The 24,211-nt window shown below is 37.1% G+C and overlaps 1 protein-coding gene across 1 annotated transcript in view; it reads left to right on the top strand.

The window, feature by feature from the left end:
* Window positions 1-24,211, top strand: part of STMN2 (stathmin 2) — a 50,102-nt gene that overhangs the window by 5,288 nt on the left and 20,603 nt on the right. Inside the window, exons 2-3 of the mRNA XM_026012844.2 lie at window positions 20,675-20,770; window positions 23,892-24,064. Of these exons, the coding sequence (XP_025868629.1) occupies window positions 20,675-20,770; window positions 23,892-24,064 (269 nt within the window). The remainder of the gene's footprint in view (window positions 1-20,674; window positions 20,771-23,891; window positions 24,065-24,211) is intronic.

Here is a 24,211-nt window from a genome sequence, read left to right as displayed (position 1 = left end):
TTTATTTAAAATGTGCCCGAGATGTTGGGGACATACCCAGATGTCAATGTCCACCTCCAGGGAGCTTGCAGGCTAGCAGCAAAAACACAGATACAAAGTGATACTGAGGGAGGAGTTCCAAAAACAAACATAAACTAATTTTTAGGATCATCAGAAGTGGATTTATTTCCATGTTTGCACTGGCAGGGATTTTTTTCTCTTATGTTTCATGTAACTATAATCCATCTGTAAGATATTTAATAGTCTCATATTACTGTGCTCCCCAAATTTAATGTGCAGATGAATTACTTGTGACTTTCATTAAAATGCAAATTCTGATACAGTAAGTCTGGTTGAGGCTAGATATTTTGCATTCCTAACAAATTCCCAGTTGATGCTGATTCTAACCACCAAACATGTCAGTTTTAGAAATAGAGAATTGTGATAGGCATGTTCCTCCCATACTAAGGTTTGGTATCAGGTCTTAATATTTTCAAATGCATGGCAATCTTTACAAAATATTTCACTTCCAAACTCATACTCTTAGGGATTTTATTCCTCCGGGAGTTATGTGTTCTCTGCCATCACTCTCTTAATTGGATTTTTAAAAATATATTCGTGTTGTAGGACTCAGCAGAAGACCTTCAAGATAAATGTGGAAAATGAGAATTTGGCTCTGTGTGTGTGTGTGTGTGTGTGTGTGTGTGTGTGTGTGTGTGTGTGTGTGTGTCTAAGAAAAAACAGATATGGCTTGTGGCACAGTTGAGCAAGATGATGAATCAGTATTGCTAGCTTACTGTTATTTACAAAACAACATGCAGAACAAAGAGTTCAACTCAAACCTTTTAGTTATGGGATAATCTAAAATTTGCCTAATTCCATTTGCCATATAGCTAATTCCATTTGCCATATAGCAAATTCGCTACAAATATTCCACATACTGTAGAAACTAAAACAGAAGATTGAACAACACTAAAATTGCCTTTAAACATAGCCCATACTTGTTACTTACCAAATTATTCTAACAGACAATTTCTTCCATGTGAGAAAATTATTAATAATGTATTGAGTATGGGTGCATCTTGAAAACAGATTATGAATGTGTTTTCTCTTTACTTCAGCCAATGAAAGACCTCTCTTATTCCATATTAACTTTTTAAGAAAGTTAGCCAAAAGAAAAAAACAAAAACTGGTCTTCGAAGAATAACATCAAAAATACCATATGTCAGTGTTCCCATCCAGTGGGTGCATTACCACAGTTCTGGAAATGCTGTCCTACAAAATTATACTATACATAAAATATCTCAAATTAGAAATACAACATTTCCCAAATAGGGCACTAAAAACATAGTCCCAAATAAAACTGGCCACAGAGTGGTAGGATATAACGTTATGCAACCTAAAGTGGGATTAAGCCCAGGGTTATCCATTCCTTTGTTGTTGTTGTCAATCAACACTTTTCCTCTGCCACTGTTCTCTTTCAAGATTCATTTTTCTGGCATAGACATAAATTTTAGAGTGTCTGCAAGAAATGACTTTTATTGATTGATTTAATCCTTATATAGCATATATAACATGCTAGGCACTAAGCGCTTTACAGGTATTAGTCACAGCAATCGCCCAATAATCTGAAAAAGTAAATACTTTTATGGATAAGGAAACTGAGGCACAGAGAGACGAAGTGACTTTTACCCAAGGTCATACCGTTAGATACAGAACTTGAGCCAGGCCTTCTGTTTCCAGAACCTGTCTCTCTAACCAGTACCAGCTACTCTTATATATGCTCCATGTCAGAGGTGTTCCCACCATGGAGGGCAAACTTGTGAGACCACCATTTTGTCTAACAAGCCTGATATGGTCTTATCTTTTCTTAGTACAGACTCACTTTGAAGAGGAGATACCTTCAAACTGGCGACTACTTTTAATTGCTAACTTGGGACTTATTAAAATAATTGCCATGATTTAGGCTTTGGGGGAACAAGAGCTCTGAGACCTTGGGGGTTGTAATGTATGGACTACATGGCTGTCTAAAGGCTCAGCTAAGGAAGCAGCAGGAAATTCGGATGTGGACACACCATGACGACCGGTTCTGGGAAAAAAAAAAAAACGTAATCAATGGCATTGTGTTTATCATATTTTAAAATGGACCCTTACCTCCCTCCATAGATACTTAATATTTAACTTTTTTAGTATTTTGTTTTATGAAATAAATCTAGAACTAAAAGAGATACACCACCCAGGCATCCACCTTTAGTGTAATCTTTAAATATTACTTTAAGACTCTTCCCCTTATTACCTCAAAAGCAAGCAGGCAGGAGGAAGGCTCTGAATCCCTTGTGAAACATTTTTAATTATCTTTTAATAAAGGAATCGGGTCTTGTCATTTGTCAAGGAGACATTTGCAGTAGTAAAACCTGTATTTATATAACACATTTTTATTAGCCATGATTAAAGATAACATTTTGTGTACATTTGTTCTCACAAAACACTTTTATGTGAATATAAAGGTTAATTAATGCATTCTGGCAATCATTTTGCTAGTCATCTGGAAATATAGCTTCTCTAGGAATTGTACTTAAGAGAAGCAGCCATACATTATACTATAAAACTGTAACAAAAAATTTTTAAACTTTTCTCATTTGTATAATTTTGTCGACCTCCAGATTAAAATATTTAATACTTGGAAAAAGTACAAAACTCAAAAAATTTGACCAGAAATAGATAATTACAGTTTTTGTATAGTACATTAAAAATAACATTGCCTGGGACTCTTTTTTTTTTCACACAAAATCATAAAGCAATGCTGGTATGAGTGCTTATTTAGCAGTTATTCTTTTGGAATAATTGTACTTTTGAGTTCAGAGTGTACACCATCCATAATACAAATGATTAGTGTAACAGTAAATCATCAGAATATCAATCTGTCAATCTTTCAACCTTTCAAGTTGGGTCTTTGTATCAGGATAAAAAGAAATGGATGAACTTTATCTAAACCTAGTTCCACAAATACTTGTACAAGAGAGCATTTTAAACTTTAAATTTTTGTTTGCACTCTTCACTTCCTCTTTTGGAAGATTTTTTTCCCATGCACTGCAGCCCCAGTCTGATTTCCATTCAACAACAACACCCACAGTGAACCTAATGATAATCTTTCAGTTCCAGATTCCTCCTAGATAGAAGCCTAACTCACGTGACAAAGCTCAGCCCATAATATACTGACTGTTGCAAAACTGAGACCAGAAAATCTCATCTAGACGTTACTTGTTATCACTTCCAGTCTCTCACGGGAAGGAGCACCAACCTAGTCAGGCAGTTGAGCAGACACTAGAATTTATTGCTGTTTCCTTTGGAACCTTGCTATGGAGCATTGCCCTTATGAGTGTAAAGTTCTTTATTATTCCTAACACTAATATCTATTTTTGTAATTTAAGTCTTGCAGCTTTATCTGAGAAATGCCAGTTAACATCCTTCTCATTATCATCATTCAAACACATGAAAAATTACCAGAGTCAATTCTAGTCTTTTGATGTACAGATTATATGACCCAAGAGTCCTGTCACTTTAAAAATCTTTTCATTCTACTTCAGGCTTATCTTTTCCTTTTATATTAAAAAAAGAGCAAACATAGAAGATTGAAAAATGTAAAATGTTCAAAAGAAAAGTTAGATAGCATGATCTTCTATAATGGACCTTGTAGCTCTTAGAAAATATTTACTTGCTCTGTCCTTTTTTATCTTGATATAGTCTCTATGAAATGGGCCTAGTATACATGTTGTTCTGTTTAAAATGAGTAAAGTTAAGCTCAAAGAATTTACTCAGTTAAGTTCATTTGTGGTAAGCTTCAAGGCCAGGGCCAGAACATATGTCAAATGAAGATATATATATATAGAGAGAGAGATACAGGTATATATAATATATATTAGATAAGCATTCTATTTGATTATAATGGTATAATATATGCATGTAATAAAAATAAAAAAAATAATAAAGTTTAGCACTTACTCCTGTAAGTCCTGAAATCAAATATGCACTCAGGAGGGAAGTCACACACTAAACATATTTGCCTTTAGTCACAAGTCATTAATAGTTAATAGTTAATGACAAGACTTATCAAAATAAAATAGATTCAAACACCAATTCTCTTCTGAAGTCTATGCTGTGTCATGAGAATATAAATAAATATGATTCTCTTGCTGGGGGAATTTAGTCTTTTGTAGAAGACCAGACTCTATACATACAAAAAAGTTGAATACCAATAGTAATAATTTATAACCGTAACTGGAAGTCTCCACCATTTAAAAAATTTTATTATACTACCCTACAATATTACAGGACAGCTCTTGGTGCTACACAAAGAACATCAGTTAGGAAGTACTATGATCTACCCAGAGGATACAAACTTGAAATATCTAACTAGTGTCCTCTATCAATAATCCAATCCCTTAGTTAAAATGTTTCTCAATCTTTATTGCACATCAGCAGCACTCAGATCCCACCCCAGAGATTCGGATTCCATGGGTCTGAGGTGGGTCTCATTAATTTGCATTTCTAACAAGCTTCTGGATGGTGCTGCTGCTGCTGGTCCAGAACCACACTTGGATTAAATCTAATGCTGGTGATCAGTGCGGTGTCTGGAGCAGTGTGGGGAGTAGCATGGTCCTCTAGTGTAATTTCCCTCCTCTGACTAGCTCTGCAACTAGGAACTCAAAAGAATAGAGGACTTAAGCCCTAACAGCTCCGCCCCTGTCCACATGCTGCTGGTGCTGCATTGCTGGAAGAGCCAAGGACAGGATTCTGAAGACCTGAGCCCTCGTCTTGACTCTCTCAGCTAGCCAACCTTGGTCAGGTCCCTTTTCTTTCTGTGCCTCTATTGTAGCTCTGTAAAGTGGCAAGTGTTTGTTTCAGAGGGTCCTTTTCAGAGCCAAGGAAACAAATGTGAAAGTGATTAGTGTCTGTCAAGTACTATATAAATGCAACTTGTAGCTTTTTTGTCATTAAATAGAACAACTCGATATTTTACTCATGTACCCATGCACGTTTAGAATGAATAATGAGGAAACAGAGAGCACAGAAACTGAGTCATTTGTTTAAAAAAAAATACTTCCTAAATAATTTTAAATTTAAATAATAAGTTCAATTTATTAATTGAAATAAAATGTTGAGTGAATTGCTCGGGCAACAGTATCTGATATTTCAAAGGGCTTATGCTTAGGTCCCACCCAAGATTCTTCTTTAAAATTCTTCTTCAGTGAATGTTGGCTGAGAAGAAGCAACTCATCCAAAATTTAATCTCTCACAGTCAATCCCCATTTTTTTTCCCCCAACCCAATCTTCTTTAAGGGAAGGATGGTGAGAAGTGGCTCAAGATGGCAACCATCAAGCTAAGATAATTACTGGGCAAAGAAGGGATACCCTTGCAAATAGAAATTTAAAATGTGAGAGAGTTGAAAAGGAAAAGGTAAAACTCAGTACAAATTGTTCTGCCCTTTGCCATACCACCTTGACATTCTCTACCCTCTGAGTCAGCACCATTGAGCAACTGTACAAGCCCACCTTAGACAAAGCAACCCAAGTGCACACATTCAGGTTTGCTGAAAGCTTGGTTTAAAGTGGCCTCCAAAAGTTAAAAACAAAAGGGAAAAGCTTTGTACAATAAGGAAAAAGCAACTTGTCATGGAACTCAAAGGAGTGTAAAATGCTATGAAAATTTAAAACAATACTATAAATCCCCCCCCCCAAAAAAGAGCTTAGATCAGCAACATTACTATTATATTCAATGGATATAGTTTTGAATCCTGGCCCACTACTCACTATCAGATAATTCTTGAGCAAATGATAATTTCTATACCACAGTTTTCTCAATTATGAAATGGGGAAAATAATGCTACCTAAATCACATGGTAGTTATGATGCTTAATTAAACAATTGAATGTTAAGCACTCTGTAATAAAAAAATGAAAAAAAATAAAAAAATAAAAAAATGAATCTCTTTTCAAGACCCCATAGATAATGAAAATACTAAATAAGAGTTATTATATTTTTAAAAAGGAATTATTTAAAGTAAACATCTAACTTCTTGTGCTTTGTGATTTTCTACATCTAGTAGCAGCAACAAATCTAGTAGAAATTACTTGGAATTAAAGAAATGATCGCTACTCAACAATTCTTTGTGATGGAGGGAGAGCTGATATTACATTTATGATGCAGCTGCAAGTATAGTATATCTCTAAGACAAATCCACTCTGGGTCATGCCAAAATTCAAAGCACACTTCTCTTGCATTTATTTCTCATTTCATGTTTCACAGTCCTATTTCATATCTCACCCTACTTCAAATACATATAACACTTCAATAAAATTGACCATTCTTGTCTGCCCAATAAGGCCCAACTACATAAAATTCATTAGAATTAAAATAAGAAATAGAAATAAAAACTGATTCCAGAAACACTAAGGTCACTTAGTGTGACACTGAGGTCTCTTAAAGAGCAGAAAAGGGGGCACCTGGGTGGCTCAGTGAGTTAAGTCTCAGACTTTCTATATTAGCTCAGGTCATGATCCCAAGGTTGTGAGAGCGAGCCCCACAGCAGGTGCTCATGCATTGAGCAGGGAGCCTGTTGGGACTCTCTCTCCCCCTCTCCCTCTGCCCCTCTCTCTTCTCTCTCTCCAAAAAAAAAAAAGAAAAGAAAAAAGAAAAGAAAAGAAAGAAAAGGCAGGAAAGGGGGAATTGTATCATGTAACACACACATACCACACACAGTCTCTTGCAATCTTATCAACCATCAGTTTCATCTGAACTCAACAGCACTTGGCCATTGCAAAATCCCTCCTCGCTGCTTCTCCAGTATCCTCCCTACCTGGCATTCTCCTGGTGTCCTACTTCCATTTCCAACCCCCTTCCTCCAGCGAGATTTTTTCTTTCAGAGATAACTCCAGGTACTTTCTTATCTGGATCAATTCAGCCTTCCTCCGCTCCATCCATTAGCAGATAGCACAACAAAGCACAACAAAGATACTAGAGCCAAACAGTACAAACATAATATTCCTTAGACACAAATGTGGTGGGAAAAGCCTATGACTTTTTTAAGCCTACTCTACTCTACTCTAAGTAGAGTTTCATGTTATTCTTCAGTCATTCATGACTGTAACCCCTTTTCAATCAATAGTGTTTCAGGTACCAGTCAATGTGAATCTGGAAGAGGTTAGCAGACTGTAATCGTTAGAATAATAAAGATACCCTGAGAAATCAAATTAGCATTCATCACGAGTCTGACTTTACAAAGGCTTAAGGGAGGATAATTGACTACCAGTATAAAAGAGCATTTTAAATATTTTACCTCCAAAATTTCATATAAATGTATGGTACATAAACTAGGAATTATATTTATGACATAACTGCAGATATATTAATAGAGATATGTGCTTACATTTACAAATGTTGTATAGATCTTTTTCAAATTAGACACTGTTGATAATAGCAATCTCCATATAAAAATACTCAATATTTTTTCCCAGTTAAAGGCCATAAAATACAGATAATGATAGACTCCTACTTTCTCATAAAAAAGAATAATGACAAAGGAGAAGCTTCATATGGAAAGCATTAAAACAATGTAAATCCTCACAAGTTCGTTAATACATACACCCGGTAGGAAAGATCAGCTTTAAAGAAAATGTAGACATTTCCTCACTTGAAAACACCCAGCAGGGTTCTGAAATACCAAACACAAAGTAGAGAGAAAAGAACTTCACATTCTCTATCAACCAAAAACTTGGCTTAAAAAAAAAAGAAAAAAGTTTAGTAGTAGAAAAAATAGAAAAAAATAAAAGAAAATAAAATTCATTATTTAGGAAGAAAATCTTTTCTAAGTTCAAGACTAACATGGAAGAAATACTGAATTAAGTAGCTTAGAAAGAATTGGATTTCGCCCACTGCAATTTTTCTTAAGATGAAATCTTAAAATAGTGTTCACAGTTGCAGTGTATATTGGTTACAAATTGCCGTAAGCTGTGCTACAACATCCAAGAGAAGAAATACAGAAAACTGTAACTTGCAGAGAACACTGTCCTGTTTGCCTGGCGAAATGAAAGCTTACTCATCTAAATTAATTGCAAGGGGAAGCCGTCACTTCTGACAAATAACAAATAGCCCTGAAGTTTTTCTATCCAAAAAAAAAAAAAAAACACACGTTTTATCACTTCTGATAAATTTTAGAAGTGAATGGGGAAATATGTAGGTAGACAAATAGCCCTGAAGTTTTTCTATCCAAAAAAAAAAAAACACACGTTTTATCACTTCTGATAAATTTTAGAAGTGAATGGGGAAATATGTAGGTAGACAAATAGCCCTGAAGTTTTTCTATCCAAAAAAAAAAAAAAACACACGTTTTATCACTTCTGATAAATTTTAGAAGTGAATGGGGAAATATGTAGGGTAGTCAGCTTCGATTCATCTATGCTGAGGGCTTCTTTTAGTACAGAACCATGTTCCACTTCCTTCGTCTCCCCTATAGCACCTCTGTGGCTGGTGCTAATACTACTACCCTCAGTTAACATGTATTGAGTACGTAATCTCTCGGGTTCTGCGACTACTATGCCAAACACTTTACCAGAGGTATTATCTTTCCGTTTTCACAGGTGAGAAAGGGAAGGAGAAAAAGTCACAGACAACCAATAAGCGGTGGACCAGGATTTAAGACAAATCAGTTGAGTCCCAGAGTTCACCTGGTTAATCACCAGTGTCTCTCTTAGACATCATAGAAGCTCTGACTGTGTTCATTGATGGATGAAATAAGGATGAACAAAGAGAAAATGGCAAAATTGTACAAAATAAGGCTCCTTGACATCTCACTATAGCCAAGACCTGTAAAACTTCAAAAGGTCACTCAAAGGGGATCCCTGGGTGGCTCAGCGGTTCAGCGCCTGCCTTGGCCCAGGGCGTGATCCTGGAGTCCCTGGATCAGTCCCACATCAGGCTCCCTGCATGGAGCAGGCTTCTCCCTCTGCCTGTGTCTCTGCCTCTCTCTCTCAGTCTCTCTCTCTCTCTCTCTCTCTCTCTCTCTCTCTTGTCTATCATGAATAAATAAAATAAAATCTTTTTAAATAGTCACTCAAAGACTAAAGATCAATTTATAGAAGAATCATCTTCACTAACAATATCTTGTATCAGTACAGCATTTCTTAATTCTTTTTTTTTTAATTTTTATTTATTTATGATAGTCAAAGAGAGAGAGAGAGAGGCAGAGACACAGGCAGAGGGAGAAGCAGGCTCCATGCACCGGGAGCCCGATGTGGGATTTGATCCCGGGTCTCCAGGATCGTGCCCTGGGCCAAAGGCAGGCGCCAAACCGCTGCGCCACCCAGGGATCCCCAGTACAGCATTTCTAATTCAATCCTTACAACAACACCCTATCTCCATTTTGTGGATAAATAAACTCCTGTTCAGGTTTAATAAGTTGTTTAAAGTTGAAAAGAGCATAAGTCTTCAGCTCCTATTCATATTCTTTCCATAAGGGGGGGGGGGGGAAGCAACACAGCATATAAATGTAGAGGAAACATTCACTTGTTACCTTTTTCTCCTTGAATAGAGATAGTTGATTACCAGCTGTTGTGAAGCATAAATGTGGTAGGGCTTTCTTAAATTTTGCCAGGGAACCAAGCAATCATAGTTGTGCCATTAGCTAGTGCCATTTTGAAACTGTCCACGCAGCTACAGCTAGGGGATAAGTGCTGAGTGAGAGAAGCAAACAACTTCAAGTATGCAGAAATACCAGTCTGTAGCGTAAAATGAAGCTAGTACATTTAGTAGAGAGAAAAATTGAGCTCAACCTGGTTCTAACATTTGGTCTCTTTAAATCCCACTCTATACCTAGTTTCAGTGGGAAAGCCAGCTGGGCCACTGACCATTTCAGGTACCATTTGCAGCTGATGAACAGCCCCACCCTGCTTGGCAACCAATGGAAGTGTTCACAGAATGCCTAACTGCCATACACACACTTACATGTGGAAGGAAGATATGGAAAACAGTAAATGAGACACCTTCACTCACCCTCAAAAAACTTAAATATAGTTGGGAAGAAACCATTAGCAGCAAACAAAACAGTAGAGGAATAAGGGCTAACCACTGTGAAACAAGCCAGGGGAATTATTGTGTTTGAAAAGAGAAGAAACCCAAAGGCCCTTGTGATGGAAACCATTAGGTTTAATTCATTCCTGTATTTAGGGAGATACAAACCCAGCCTTATGGAATTTCATGAGTCACAACTGTTGGAGATATTTCTGAATTGGCACCACACGCTAGTACGCAGATCCTCTAACCTGCTCTATCTGTTATTATTTGGCAAGTGTTTTGAAGATGTGAGCCACACAACCACTCTTTTATTTTTTTTAAGATTTTATTTATTTATTCATGAGAGACACACAGAAAGAGGGAGAGAGGCAGAGACCCTCTGCCAAAAATTATTGGGAATTTTTATCACCAAATCATATGGCATTTGCTGCCAAAAATAAATAAAATATATAGGCTATTCCAAACTTATTCAGTCAGCAAAAAAAACATGTAATCCTTCTCATATCTTGTAATACTCAAAAATGAGTATTACAAATTCCAAAGGACTTTTAGATGGTATCCAAAAAGCTTACACTATGTGCATCATTTATTCTGCCTCTAAAATTGAAAATTATATATTTAAAGGCAAAAGTGAATCTTAACATGTAGTATATGGAAAAATGAAATTTGCTCTAATAGCTTGACAATTTAAAACATGAATTGCCTTATGAAGCACATTATATATTTAATAGTATTTTATATCATATAATTGTTTATTATGAAACACCAAAACTTGAAAAGAGGAAAAATTTTGCAAAGTAGAAATATCAAGGGTAAGTTTGTTTTCCTTTTCTTTAAAATTTAGTAATGCTTTAAAATAATTGTTTTTTAAAAACATAGGTAAAGAAAATGCTTACTGCAGAAGATACAAAAAGATGAATCTACAGGTAATGAGAAAGCTACTCTATTTAAAGGCAATATTGCTAAATTTGTAGGATCATAAAATTTCAGAGCTTGGAGCTATTAGTTATAGGTGAGGAAAAGTTCCAAAATAGTTCTTGCTCAGGGTCATAAAATTTTTAAAAATTAAAAAAAAAAAAAAAACTAAAGTCCCAGAAAGATCTTTAAGGTCCTATAATGCAGTCATTCCTACCTCTCGGGTGTGGTTGATTCAGCCAAGTGCTACTGCACAGGATGATAGTTGCACTCAAAAGAGTCTCCACATATGTCATAATTTTATAAAACAAAAGGAAAACCAATTCTTCCTAAAAATTCTGTGACTAGAAGGAATTCTGGAAGTAATACAGAGTACACATACTGCATTGGTGGGTAGAAGCAGCTATAAACACGATATATCCCAGGAACTTTGTATCCACACCTGAATGGTAGGCTTCACACCTACAGGCAGAAAATTTTGCTTCCCAAGAGGAACTAAAATATATGGCTATCTTTGAAATGCTGCACCCAAGTGCTCTGAAAGAGGAGATTAAAGACTTCCCAGGTCTCAGAGCGGGGGGAAAAAACCCTGCCACAATGCAAAATAAATTGTTTTTTATTGCCCAACATCAAAAATGTACGGACAATTTAGAAACACGAGACTCAAATATTGAAGGAAGCCATTGATTTATTAAAAGCCTACCACCACTTTGATTTAGGGCACTCCTGTCCCACTTCTGTTTTCCACTTTGTCTCTGCCACCTGCATCACTCCACCACCTATCACCCCCAAGGGGGCCCTTCGGGGAAATAAAGGTTATTAAATCTGATTTCTTCATCTATAAAATGAAAATAGCAGATGACTTGGATGATTTTAAATGTTCCTTCCTGGCCAAAAATGCTGTGGCTAGTGATTCTAATTGCGTTAGACTAAATTGTCTTTTATATTTTGATCCTTTTTGTACCAGTGATGACACCAGGTGACTGCAGGCCGCAGTGTCTTCAGACACATTATGCACTCACTTTGTGTGTTGCTTCACGTTCCCTGCAGAAAACTACACTAATGCAAGTTGTAGTGTACACTCTGATGAATCCTATTTGAGCAAATGAGTCTTTATGTGGCAGATCTTGAGGATGTAGCATTTAATTTCCAAAACAAAAAAAGCAATGTTCATCTCATAGCTCAATTAACATGAAAGGTTCCTTTCATGTTCCTTGGCTGCCTTGAGAATGGCCACTGAAGATCACACTGTGGACGCTGCAACAGTAAAGGTGTTTCACACTCATCTCCAAGGCTCTGGTACTCCCCCTAAACCCCCACAGCTACTCAAAAATAATAGTGCTATCATAATTTTTTTAATATCAAGTAGTTCTAAATCTTAACAATATGAATATTTCCTATTTTAAAAAGATATATTTGTTTATTCTATTCTCTGTAACATGTATGAAGTGTAAAGAGCAAAGTCAGGGATTTACTTTGAGTCGGAGAGCAAAATTACCTGCCTGTTCAGTTTTTGTTCACTGTACCAATTACAGAAGCATTTAATGTGTGGCTTCTGAATGGACAGCTGAAATATAACTCTACTGAATGTGATTTTAAAATCTGAATTTTTAGGCCACTATTAAGTAAATGTTACGTACTGTGCATTTTACAAAATTCCATTAAATGAGACCCTGGAACTCTCATTAGGTTCTTGGAAACAAGCAAAATGCTTGCCCTTACATGAGGTTTTTGTGGCCATCGACTGAAATATTTTATATTCATTATTTTCGTACCATTTATTTCCTAAGAAAACATTTAGGGAGACTAGTATGAGTGCAGTTTGTATACTATCCAGATAAAGATTCTATCCAGTGGAAACTTAAGAAACATTTGGCGATCACACCCAGTTAAATACTTTTATTAGCAGTCGATGCTAGTAACTATTCTAAGTAGCATGTATTTTGTTGGACACACTCAGAACTAAAACACATATAGAGCTTTTTTGAATGCATAGGAACTTTGCACCTTTCCAAGGTAGTAGAAGTTTACATAGAAACTCTTCGAGAAATATGCTTTCAACTTTTTTAAGTTTTCAGACCAATAGAAGAGTTAAATCAAGATTAACTTCTAGGGTTTGTCACCCAAATCGCTGTGGAATCTGTGCCTAATCCTAATCTGTTTCTTCACAATGTTTCATATAAATTAACATGTTTCATTATATGAAGACATGCAGCCCCATCTTGTGATTGACAGATAGGATTTTCTCTGAATTCATTTTCCATATCCTCAGTATCTAAATCACTGGTCCATTCAGGGGGAATGTCAATTGGCCCATTAATTGAGATAAAGTCATCTGAATCTTATATGACAGATTTTTTTTTCATGTGTGATAAAAAGTCTTGCATTTTCTATTTCTGAAAGTTCTTGCTTTCACTGAGAACATAGTAGGTAATTTACTGTATTGTAGTTTCATACCACTTTATTCAATGCAAAGACACAAGTCATAGACTTAATTCTAAATCCATGAGGTAGAAGCTTGGACTTGTTTTCTGGAGAAAAGCCACACATTACAACCAAGCGAAAAAGAAAACCAACATCCTTATCATTGAGAACCAAAACATTTTTTATTCTAGAAATTGAGCCCACAAATGCAATCATTAGTCTACATAAGAAGTGTGAGTTTTGCTGAATTAAGAATGGATGGCAAGTATTTTCCCAGTTGTCAGCTAAAAAATTTAAAAGTAATGGGAAGGGAAAAAAATAATGGGGAGTGATTTAAATTACTTGGATGAAGAGGAAGCCATTTTGTGGACACAATTCAGAGAACACCATGGCAGCCTCAGATGACAGTTGCATCCAGCTCAGGAGGCTACACCGAAGAGAAGATTCATTCCTACGTGACACCTCTACTCAGATCGACAGACTTTCCAGTGTCTGAGATGGCTTTCTCTCATTTAAGTCCCAACCAATCTAGCTATCATTTTAGGCTATACTACTACCTGGTAGTGTTGAAGGCTTAAGAAAAAATAATGTCTTTTAATACTCAAAATTAGATTGGCAATAAAGTCTTGAAATATAAACAGAGGTGCTTTCATTACTCCTATAAATCAGTGTAGTTTGATCTCCACATAGGACTGTAAAAATTTCTTTCATTAGAGGGAAAGAAAAAAAAGGACAAGACCCTGCATGATATAGTGGGATTCTCATTAAACTCGACAGGAGCTTTAACTGGAATCAAGGGTAAGGTGAGGTCTCAGATTGGTACAATTTACTGCTCTTACTACAGTTTTGATCAAAAGAACTGATTCATGTCATCCAATTTCTTTTCCTTGTCACAATTGCTTTGCCAAGAATCAATCGAATTGAAATTTAAGAGCCTCATATGTTTCTATACAACCCATGAATGGGTTGTACAGCTTTGACCTTCTCAAATGCCCCTTAATTTGATTTGATATCTATTCCTGCAGGGAAAGTATACTGTTTCAGCTGATCAAACATTAATCCTTCAGACCCTCCCTGGTCATTGTATCTTAGGAAACCATAATTTTGGCGGTGGGGTGAGGAGGTGGGTAGAATGAATGTAGACTGAATCCATTTTTGTACTAAGCCAATTAGCATTACATCATCTTAACAGAAATATGTAGAACATTACCTCATATCAGTGATCTTCTGGGATGTTAAAATAGATCTTCAAAAATGTGAGATATATTTTTCATTTAAATGTTGAGTCCTCAATTACACATTCATCAACTATATTCATCAGCCTTTTTTTTAAGGTCCAAATTCAAGCTAACATGGTATACAAGTGTTTTAAATAAAATCCTTCTTCTCTATTTCATCTTTCAAGAAAAAAATCACTCTAATAGAGCTCCCAAAAGTATTTCTAAATGGGATGGCAGATCTGACTTTTAGAAAATAATCTGACTTCAGGCCCTAGGACCCCAAAGCAATTGAACTACCAAATGTAATACACACACACACACACACACACACACACACACACACACAATATGTTCAAAATCAAGTTAAAAGAAGGATGAGAAGCTTAATTTATGACATGGAAAAAGAAGGTGCCAAGGAAAGATGTAAGATCACTGATGTTGATCTATGTGAGGATTACATGTTTAGAATAGTAAGGAAATAATTACTCTATTTGTCTATTTCGTATTTTTAAGATACACATAACCTCTCTGCTGCTTTAATCTAATCTAATCCACAATCTAATTTGACTATTAAATTTTTAGTAGTGATTGTATTGTTCTCTTCGATGCTCTTTTTTCTTCAAACAAAAAATACTCCTCAGATTCACACACACAAACACAAGAGAAAAAGGGAAAAGAATGAGAAAATTCAAGTAATTGCCAGCCTAAATATATCACTCTTAAAATATTGAAATAAATGATGCAAAGGTTTTTTTCCCCTAAAATACTTAGGTAATTACCACTTTCTCCACTTACCTCATTAGCTGTGATATAAATGTATAAGGATATATTCAGTCATATTAGAATATATATACTCAGGGATCCTTTTGAGAAACTGTCCCTGAGTTTTCTAGCCATCTCTGCATCAATATTTACTATCCAAGTAAAACATGTTTAAAATAAAAAAACAATTATACTTTCTTTCTGTAAATCTCTGTACTTAACCTATAGTCATGTAGTCAATAAGCCACATGTGGGAATTAAAGAACAAATGCCAAAGGAAAATGGGAAGAGAGAGAAAAAGGTTTTTGATTCTCTATTTTCAAACTCAATGGTAATACACATTACTTTCTTGCTAAAAACAATATGTATATGCTGAAGGTGTGTATGATGCATCTGAACAGATTGTTGGAGGAAGAGAATGGCATTAAGAGCAAGGCACAGAGTCAGACAGGCCTATATTCCAACTGAACCCCACACTTTATGATCCATTGGATATCAGGCAAACTACTCCACTTCTCTGCATCTCTTTCTTTCATCTGTAAATGTAGTCTAATTGTATCTTTCTCATAGCACAATTGAGAAGATTAAATGAGAAAATGCATACAATATCTTACCACGGTGCCTGATACATCGTTTGTGCTCCAAACCCAAAGAGCAACTAGCTACCATTATTCATAGTTCATGGTAGCCCTTTGGAAGAATGGAAAAACAATGGGTGTTCATACATCATTAGGTTAAATGGATATTGCTCTAGAATCATTTTACATCATTATGAGTATACATTATACCCATACATCATATGGGTTGAATTTTAAATGAATTCACTAGAGAAATCACTAACTTGCAAACATTAATAGTTAATAGCAAATGCAATCAACTATGGGAAAGATTATACGGAATTACCTGTTACTTCTCACATCCTTAAAAACATGCACAGAACTCTACTTGGTGTTGGAGCATAATGAAAAAATGAGTATATGCCGAGTTCCAAAAACCAATAAAAGGGATTGTGAATTCAAAATATGAAATATCAATAGTAAAATCTTATTAGCACATTTCTAATAGTCTTCACATTTGCTTGGGATTTTTCATTGTTGATTTTTTAAAAAGTTTATCCAAATTCCATATATTTCAACCCACACCCTATTTTCTGCTAGGCCAACCTATCCTATGGTACTCAGGCTTTAGTGACACTGTCTGGAAAGCTTCCTTGGCCTCCCATCTATGATTTCTTGCTCTCTTCCCTCTGCCCTTGACTCTAAATACAGTTATTGTTTACAGTTATCCATTCTTATTTTGTTAAGTCTCATTTCTTCCCTTTCTTTTCCTTTCGCCATTTCTTACTCTTTTCTTAAGCCATACCACATTATTTGCTGAATTTCAGTCGATTGTGTCTTAAGTGTATCTCCTGCACAACCAAATGGCTAGATAAATCTTTCTAAGAAGAGACTTTCACCAGGTAACCCCCCTTTCAAAATGTTCAATGGCTCCCTATTGCAGAGATCATTGTAGTGGACAAATTCTGACAGTGAAAAACGATATTGTTAATGGGCTTCAACCAGAACTGTGCAAGCAAACCAGGACTTTCAGCTAACTCATTCTCACCTCTGTGCCTCTCAGATTTTCCACAAAAACATACCTGAATGTGGATTCAAAACCAAACACTTAGGCTAATATTTTTTTAAGTAACATGTTGAAAATTTATGATATCCTGACATTCTGGTAAAAAATATATCTATGGTTTTCTTAAGGTAAACACAATATCTTACTTAAGTCATAACTTTTTCACATGAACAAAAATTCAAAACATCTTACCAAATGTCTTAGAGCAAAATTGATCCCCAGGAAGTCTTTCTATCAGGACACAACTCCTAAAAACCTCATTGTAGTGCAGCCCATGAAATATCACATAGACACATGATATTCTTAGATAGACAGTCGCATTTTTAAAGACCATGAAGTGAATGATGCTCCCTAGAGTTTAGTGATCATATCTTGCATGAACTCAACTCACTGTCCACCCATAAAAACCTTCCAGATAGCTTCTTCAGAACCCCATTTCCATGCCAACAAGAATAAACATACCTTCTCCCTTCCCTGCTTTCCTTAACACTATTCAGTCTTTACCATCCAGATCCATTTACTCTGGTTGCTGTATAAAATACAAGTCACCCAGTTAAATTTGAATTTCAGAAAAGCAAGGAATTATTTTTAGTATGTCCCATGCAATTAAAACTTAACTAGGCATCCTGTATTTTTACTTGTCCAATCTAGCAACCCTAACCGTTAAGCCATTCCTAACCACTCTCTCCATAGCACCAAAGGCTTTGAGGTTCTTCTCAATTTCTAATACAAGTCACCTGCACCTCCATCCAACACCCTATTTCACATTTGTTTCTATCCATATATTCCATGGTTTTTATATCCATCTACTTCACTTCCCAGATTTGAAATCTTCTTGAGAATGAGGATACTATTGTATCTCTTCGTAACTCCATAATGCCTCACAGAACGCCTGCCCATAAGTTGTGATCATAAATATTTGTTAATTGAGAGAGTGACTTAAAATCAGTGAGCAAGATAGCCAACAATTATTTATTAAGCAATAGCCTTCCGTTCCATCCAGACCTGCCCTGTGAACTTTTTCATAGATAAATAAGATGTAGCATTTGCCTCCAAAGAGCCTATAGTTTTGTAAACAAAAACTACACATCAAAACCCAGTAGTGACTGACCTTAGACAGTATAGAATCACATTTAAGAGTATATAATCAAGATTCTATAGTACAGCCAACTAAGGGCAATAAGAGATCAATGTGGGGAGCATCCCCAAGAGAGGGAAACACTGAGGAGGAAGGATCTGAATTGGGATTGAAATTTTGGCAAGAATCTCCATGAGAGGAGAGGCTTAGGAAAGTCAGTGCCTCCTGAGAAAAGTTTGGGCAACTGCTCCAAGTGAAGAGGAAACCCTTCACTGGAGATGACTTTGTTGCAGGGAGTCAAGATTTGCTTGAGCTGTGGTTGCCAAGTGGTTTTAAGGAGCTTCCTAGGATTCAGAGCAACTATGTGAGTGAGAATTAATGCAGTGGCTGTGGGTAGGTTCATGCCATGGAGAGTCGTGGCCCTCTATCAAAACAATGTAGGGATTCTCTTAAGTAATCAGTCACTGAGGTCAATTGAGTTTTGTCCCCAAACCACCCAGGAGAGGAAAGAGCAAACTTGTCAATCTTGGTTATACATTAAACATTACACATAGGGCTCTACAGTGTTGGTCCGTGACAACCTTTGTGTCTCCTGCCTTCATTAACTTATCAAGCATGACAGAGCAGTGGCCTTACTAAAAATTATTGAATTTCGTTTCTAAGAAACTGAAGACAAATGTTGGGGAGTATTATTTTCAGTAGAAATTCATGTTTTCCTGCAGCTGTAATCTGTTACTGATCTATGAGATAGAAAAATCTTATTTTATTTTTATTTTTGGCTTTGTCCTGTTGGTATCTTTAACATGTACTCCTAATATGTGCTTAATTTTGCAAAATATTTTGGATATCATATTGCTTTCTCTTATTTAAAAAAAAAAAAGGCACCAGCCTACAAAAACTTGCTGTTTTAGGTTTTGTTCTTCATGGAATTAAATGTATTAAACCACCAAATGCTTCTATCTATCAGAAACTGTGATTCACACTGAGCATCCATGTAAAGACCTGCCTGGACCTTTATATAGAAGTGACATGGTTTTGTTAACTAAATAGATAAATAAGAGAAAGAAATACAATTTCAGCCTTCTAAAATTCCAAAGGCCTCCAATATAATCTCTCAAAGTAGGTGTCAGCAAGACTGTTATGGCAAAAGGCAAATTGTGTTGCTTATTTTAAAGGAAATAAGCTAAACAGGGAGAGAAATTCTCTTAGACCCTCTGGATGTGTCACATTGAGCCATATACAGTATGGCAATATTTGATCATTGCATGTAGTTCAGTGATATCAAGTATGTCCAGCCTTGACACACTGAACCTCATCCTGAAAGCAGAGATAGAAAAAGGCCTCTTGGCAATCTTGATATTGATCCATTTACTGCATTTTTATCTGGAGGCCACATACAACTTTAGCCTCTGGGGACCAGTTTTTTTTTACAAAATTGGTGGTGGGATGGGTGGACAGTTAGCTAACTGATCTTTCAGGACCCTCTTAATCTAACATTCTGTAGCTCTAAAGCATCTGGGTGTTGATTCTGTTTCCAGTTAGCCCACAAAAGATGGATTTGTCAATAATGCCCAAAATAACCTTCTGGGAATTCCTGTCTTCCCAACATATTCACCCTCCCTTGAGTAATCATAATGATCAGAAGCCCCTGTCAAGAGGTAAATATGACCTGTGAGATTCAACATGCTAGGCCATCATCACAAGTTTATGCTTTTCCACAAGTTAGTGCAAAATAAACCTATCATTTTTCTTCCATTTTTCTTAATTTATTGATGATCAACAGTGGTGAGAAGAGTCCACCTCCCTATCCCCCCCTCTGGTCATCTCTTGTCCAGGTGACAACCGGCACTGAGGAGATGCCTTCCAAGGTTACCTGGGCAGGAGGCCTCTTGACAGAGAAAGGGAAAAATGAAATAGGGAGGTTGGGGGTGGGGGGGTAAAGGAGGAAGGAGATCACTCACTGAACTCCTGTAGCTTGCTTGGCAAGGTGGGCACCAGGTTCTGTAGAGGAAAGGAGAGCCTAATCAGATCTCATATCTATGATTACTGTGTGTGTGGAAAGAAGCTGCAACCAAAAAGTGCACTTGGGATCAAGAGAAAGCAGCAACATAGGTCCTTGGAGGATGTATCTGCTTGAGAACCATCCTGATGGGTTCCCTGCCTGTCCCCCACTGAACATGTGGCCACTTGGGCCCAAGCAGCAAGGGACACCTCCTGAATCCTACTTATGCCCAGTAGACCAACATACACACATACTCGAACGGACTTATCCCTCTACTAATTTTGTCTGCTTTTGCTTCTTCCGTGTCTTTTCTCTCCTCTCTCTGTCCTGCTGGATCTTAGTTCCTCCTGCTTTCCTTTCTTTCTCTAACTCCCTTTCTCTCACTTTTTATCTAACGGGCTATAAGGTGTAATTCATGGCCTCCGTAATAAAGAATATGCACTTGAGGGTCCTGTTTCAATCTTCCTTTTATTTATATTTTGCAAAGCTATGCCCCTGACAATATTCATTCTGCAGCAGGCTGTCATTATTATTCAGACTAAAAGAAGCATTAAGAGGAAATTCAGAAAATGAATGCTACTAACTTTCAGTCTTTTATTTTAGCCTACAAGGAAAAAATGAAGGAGCTGTCCATGCTGTCACTGATCTGCTCTTGCTTTTACCCGGAACCTCGCAACATCAACATCTATACTTATGATGGTGAGTTGCCTACAACAGAAATGCTCCTGCGAACATAATTTGAAAAAGCTTAGATACACTTGTTTCTCTCTCACAGCTCCTGATATAATTAAATCAGTATTTTGTAGATCTCACTATTGACTTTCGTGTCCAGCTATTAAGGTCTTATTGATTGCCTGTTGCTCAGAATAGTTCAAGGTGTTGTGTTTTGTTTTGTTTTTAAGTAAACTCTAACCGCATAGTCAGGCTCAAATTCACATCACTGAGATCAAGAGTCACACATCTGGGGCACCTGGGTGGCTCAGTCTGTAAAGCATCGGGCTCTTGATTTTGGCTTGGGCGGTGATCTCAGGGTCGTGAAATCGAGCCCGGTATTGGTTTCCATGCTCAGCAGGGAGTCTGCTTCAGATTCTCTCTCCCTCTCCCTCTGAGCTTCCCCCCATGTACTCTCTGTCTCTCTAAAATCATAAATAAATAAATCTTAAAAAAAAAAAAAAGACACCTTCTACTGACTGACAAGCCTGCCTCCCCTAAAAGAGTTTGAGTTTGATGCTAACAACAGCACATTAATGTCTCTTAAGGAACATGGTTAGATTGTTGTTAGCACCCACATCCAGCATATCAACATCGATTACATGTCTAAGGCTTTTCTTTGCAAATAATATAATATGCTAAGCTTTAGCTAGACCAAATCATAATTCGCAAGGAAATGCTTTATACTTTGAAAACTCAAAAGAAAAAAAATCAACAACCGTCACTGTTTTCCCCTTATGATAGTCTTAATAAAGTTCCCATATTTTGAATATGCATGTCAACAAGCTAACAAATTCCCATGATAAAAATGACTTATGACAGAGGCCCCAATAATGAGAATTTTTTAAAGATTTTATTTATTTATCCATGAGAAACAGAGAGAGAGAGGCAGAGACCTAGGCAGAGGGAGAAGCAGGTTCCATGCAGGGAGCCTAATGTGGGACTCGATCCCAGGACTCTGGGATGACGCCCTCAGCTGAAGGCAGACGCTCAACCGCTGAGCCACACAGGTGTCCCCCCAATAATGAGAATCTGAAAAAGAAAACCTAAAGAATTAGCATGACTACAAACTTCATTGGAGTGCAACACTTTCAGTTTTATTTATCCAGATTCATTCTACTCAATTTGGTTTTCTTCCTGGCTCTACCATATTTGCATGACCTCAGGCAAGTTACTTAGATTTTTTCTCAGGCTTATTTAACTCTGTATCTTCCTCCCAGTGTAGTTGTAGGGTTTAAATGGTCTCTGGAGGGGATCCCTGGGTGGCTCAGTGGTTTAGCACCTGCATTTGGCCCAGGGCGTGATCCTGGAGTCCCAGGATCGAGTCCCATGTCAGGCTCCCGGCACAGAGCCTTCTTCTCCCTCCTCCTGTGTTTCTGCCTCTCTCTCTCTCTTCCTCTCTCTCTCTCTCTCTCATGAATAAATAAATCTTTTTTAAAAAATGGTCTATGGAAGGCAAATGCTTAATACCAAGCCTGACCCCTGTAAGCAATTGAAAATGGTAGCTGTCATTACCAACAAGATTATCGCCACTTAATCTAGTCAATCCATTTTGATTAAATATCAAAATGTTTGATAGAGTGATATGTATAGCAGTTAGAGCCAAGGTATATTTTGGTACCTGCTGGCTTATCATTTTTCTCTTCCATACGTGCAAAGACAAATATTGAGGACAAGCTGAAGGCATCTGTGGCACTTAACCCTGTCTGTGCCTTTTTTTTTTTTAAGATTTTATTTATTTTATTCATAGAGATGCAGAGAGAGAGAAAGAGAGAGGCAGAGACACAGGCAGAGGAAGAAGCAGGCTCCATGCAGAGAGCCCGAGGCGGGACTGGATCCAGGGTCTCCAGATCATGCCCTGGGCTGCAGGCGGCGCTAAACCGCTGCGCCACCAGGGCTGCCCCTGTCTGTGCCTTTCAAGCCTGCTCCAGGGACGCCTGAGTGGCTCAGCAGTTGAGCATCTGCGGGAGTTCTGGGATCGAGTCCCACTACGGGCTCCCTGCGAAGAGTCGGCTTCTCCCTCTGCCTATGTCTCTGCCTCTCTCTGTGTGTCTCTCATGAACAAATAAATAAAATATTTTTTAAAATAAAGCCTGCTCCAGGACACAGAGGCTTTTTCCTTCCAAAGTTATGCTAACACAACACAAATGTCCTAAATGCTAAGCAACCATTTCTAAGGCAACATCCTTCGTGTGAAAGGGTTTCAGTTTCCAACCAAAAGTTCAGTAGAATGCAGGCCCATGCCCATTTTGTATAAGCTCATTCAGTCAACAGATCAACCAGAAAGATGTTTCCTCTGCTGGATACAGCTGTGAGGAGTGATCCAGCCATGTTTCTTCTGGGATTCCAATATCTCACACTGAGATATTGGCTCCAAAGATAAATACAGAACATCTTTGGAGGAACTTAGAGCCTATGAGAAGAGACCTATGTACAACATACAATCAGCAAACAGAACCCAGTGTGGTTAAATGCTAAAAACTGCAGATTATACAAAATGTACTAGTAAGACAGGGAAAATGGTGACAGGTTCTGCAGCTTTAGGGATTGAAGACAGGGGAAAAAGAAAGTCAAAAGTTATGTATAAGCTGAGTCTTAGATGCTAAATAGATCATTCAACATTGCTCATGCATTGCTTCCTAGAATTGGTAGAGAATTCCAAATTTCCAATAAATCTTTGTTATTTTTTTTTCTCCATCATTTAGCCTAAAAGTGCCTCCAGCCCTGGTAATTTAAAAAAAGATAAATCTAAATCTGTGCCACTTTATTTTCATGTGAAGCTCATGTTTATTCAAAAGATAAATAAAGTTTAGTTTAAAATCAATCCAGGCTATTTCTTCCTAAGTAGGCCTACCATTATTCAATTCCCTATGGACATGTTGAATTTCCCAACACTGTAAGTATTTATTCTTCTAGAATATATCTGTAACTATACGAAAGAAAGAGGTCTTGTATGTTCAAATCAATGTAGAGCAGATAATCACATGCAGCATTTATTCCTATTTGCCAGAATAACAATGCTACCTTCAATTGCCAGAATACAAATTGTTTAAATAAACCCATGTTTCACCTCTCTGTATGCTTAACATTCTCAAATATTCATTTTCAGATATGGAAGTGAAGCAAATCAACAAACGTGCCTCTGGCCAGGCTTTTGAGCTGATCCTGAAACCACCATCTCCTATCTCAGAAGCCCCACGAACTTTAGCTTCCCCGAAGAAGAAAGATCTGTCTCTGGAGGAGATCCAGAAAAAACTGGAGGCTGCAGAGGAAAGAAGAAAGGTAACTTTTCTCATTGGTTTTTAAATTCTTCCCTCTTTTCTCCCTCTCTTCCCCCTCTCTCCCTCCTCCCCTCATCACCCACACATCCTAGCAGAGGTTCCAGGGGACAACTATGTGTGAATCTGCAACATCCCAACACATGTACAT

This window comes from Vulpes vulpes, chromosome 13 (assembly GCF_048418805.1).
Source record: "Vulpes vulpes isolate BD-2025 chromosome 13, VulVul3, whole genome shotgun sequence".
Lineage (NCBI taxonomy): Eukaryota > Metazoa > Chordata > Mammalia > Carnivora > Canidae > Vulpes > Vulpes vulpes.
This window is presented reverse-complemented; position numbering and strand designations above follow the sequence as displayed.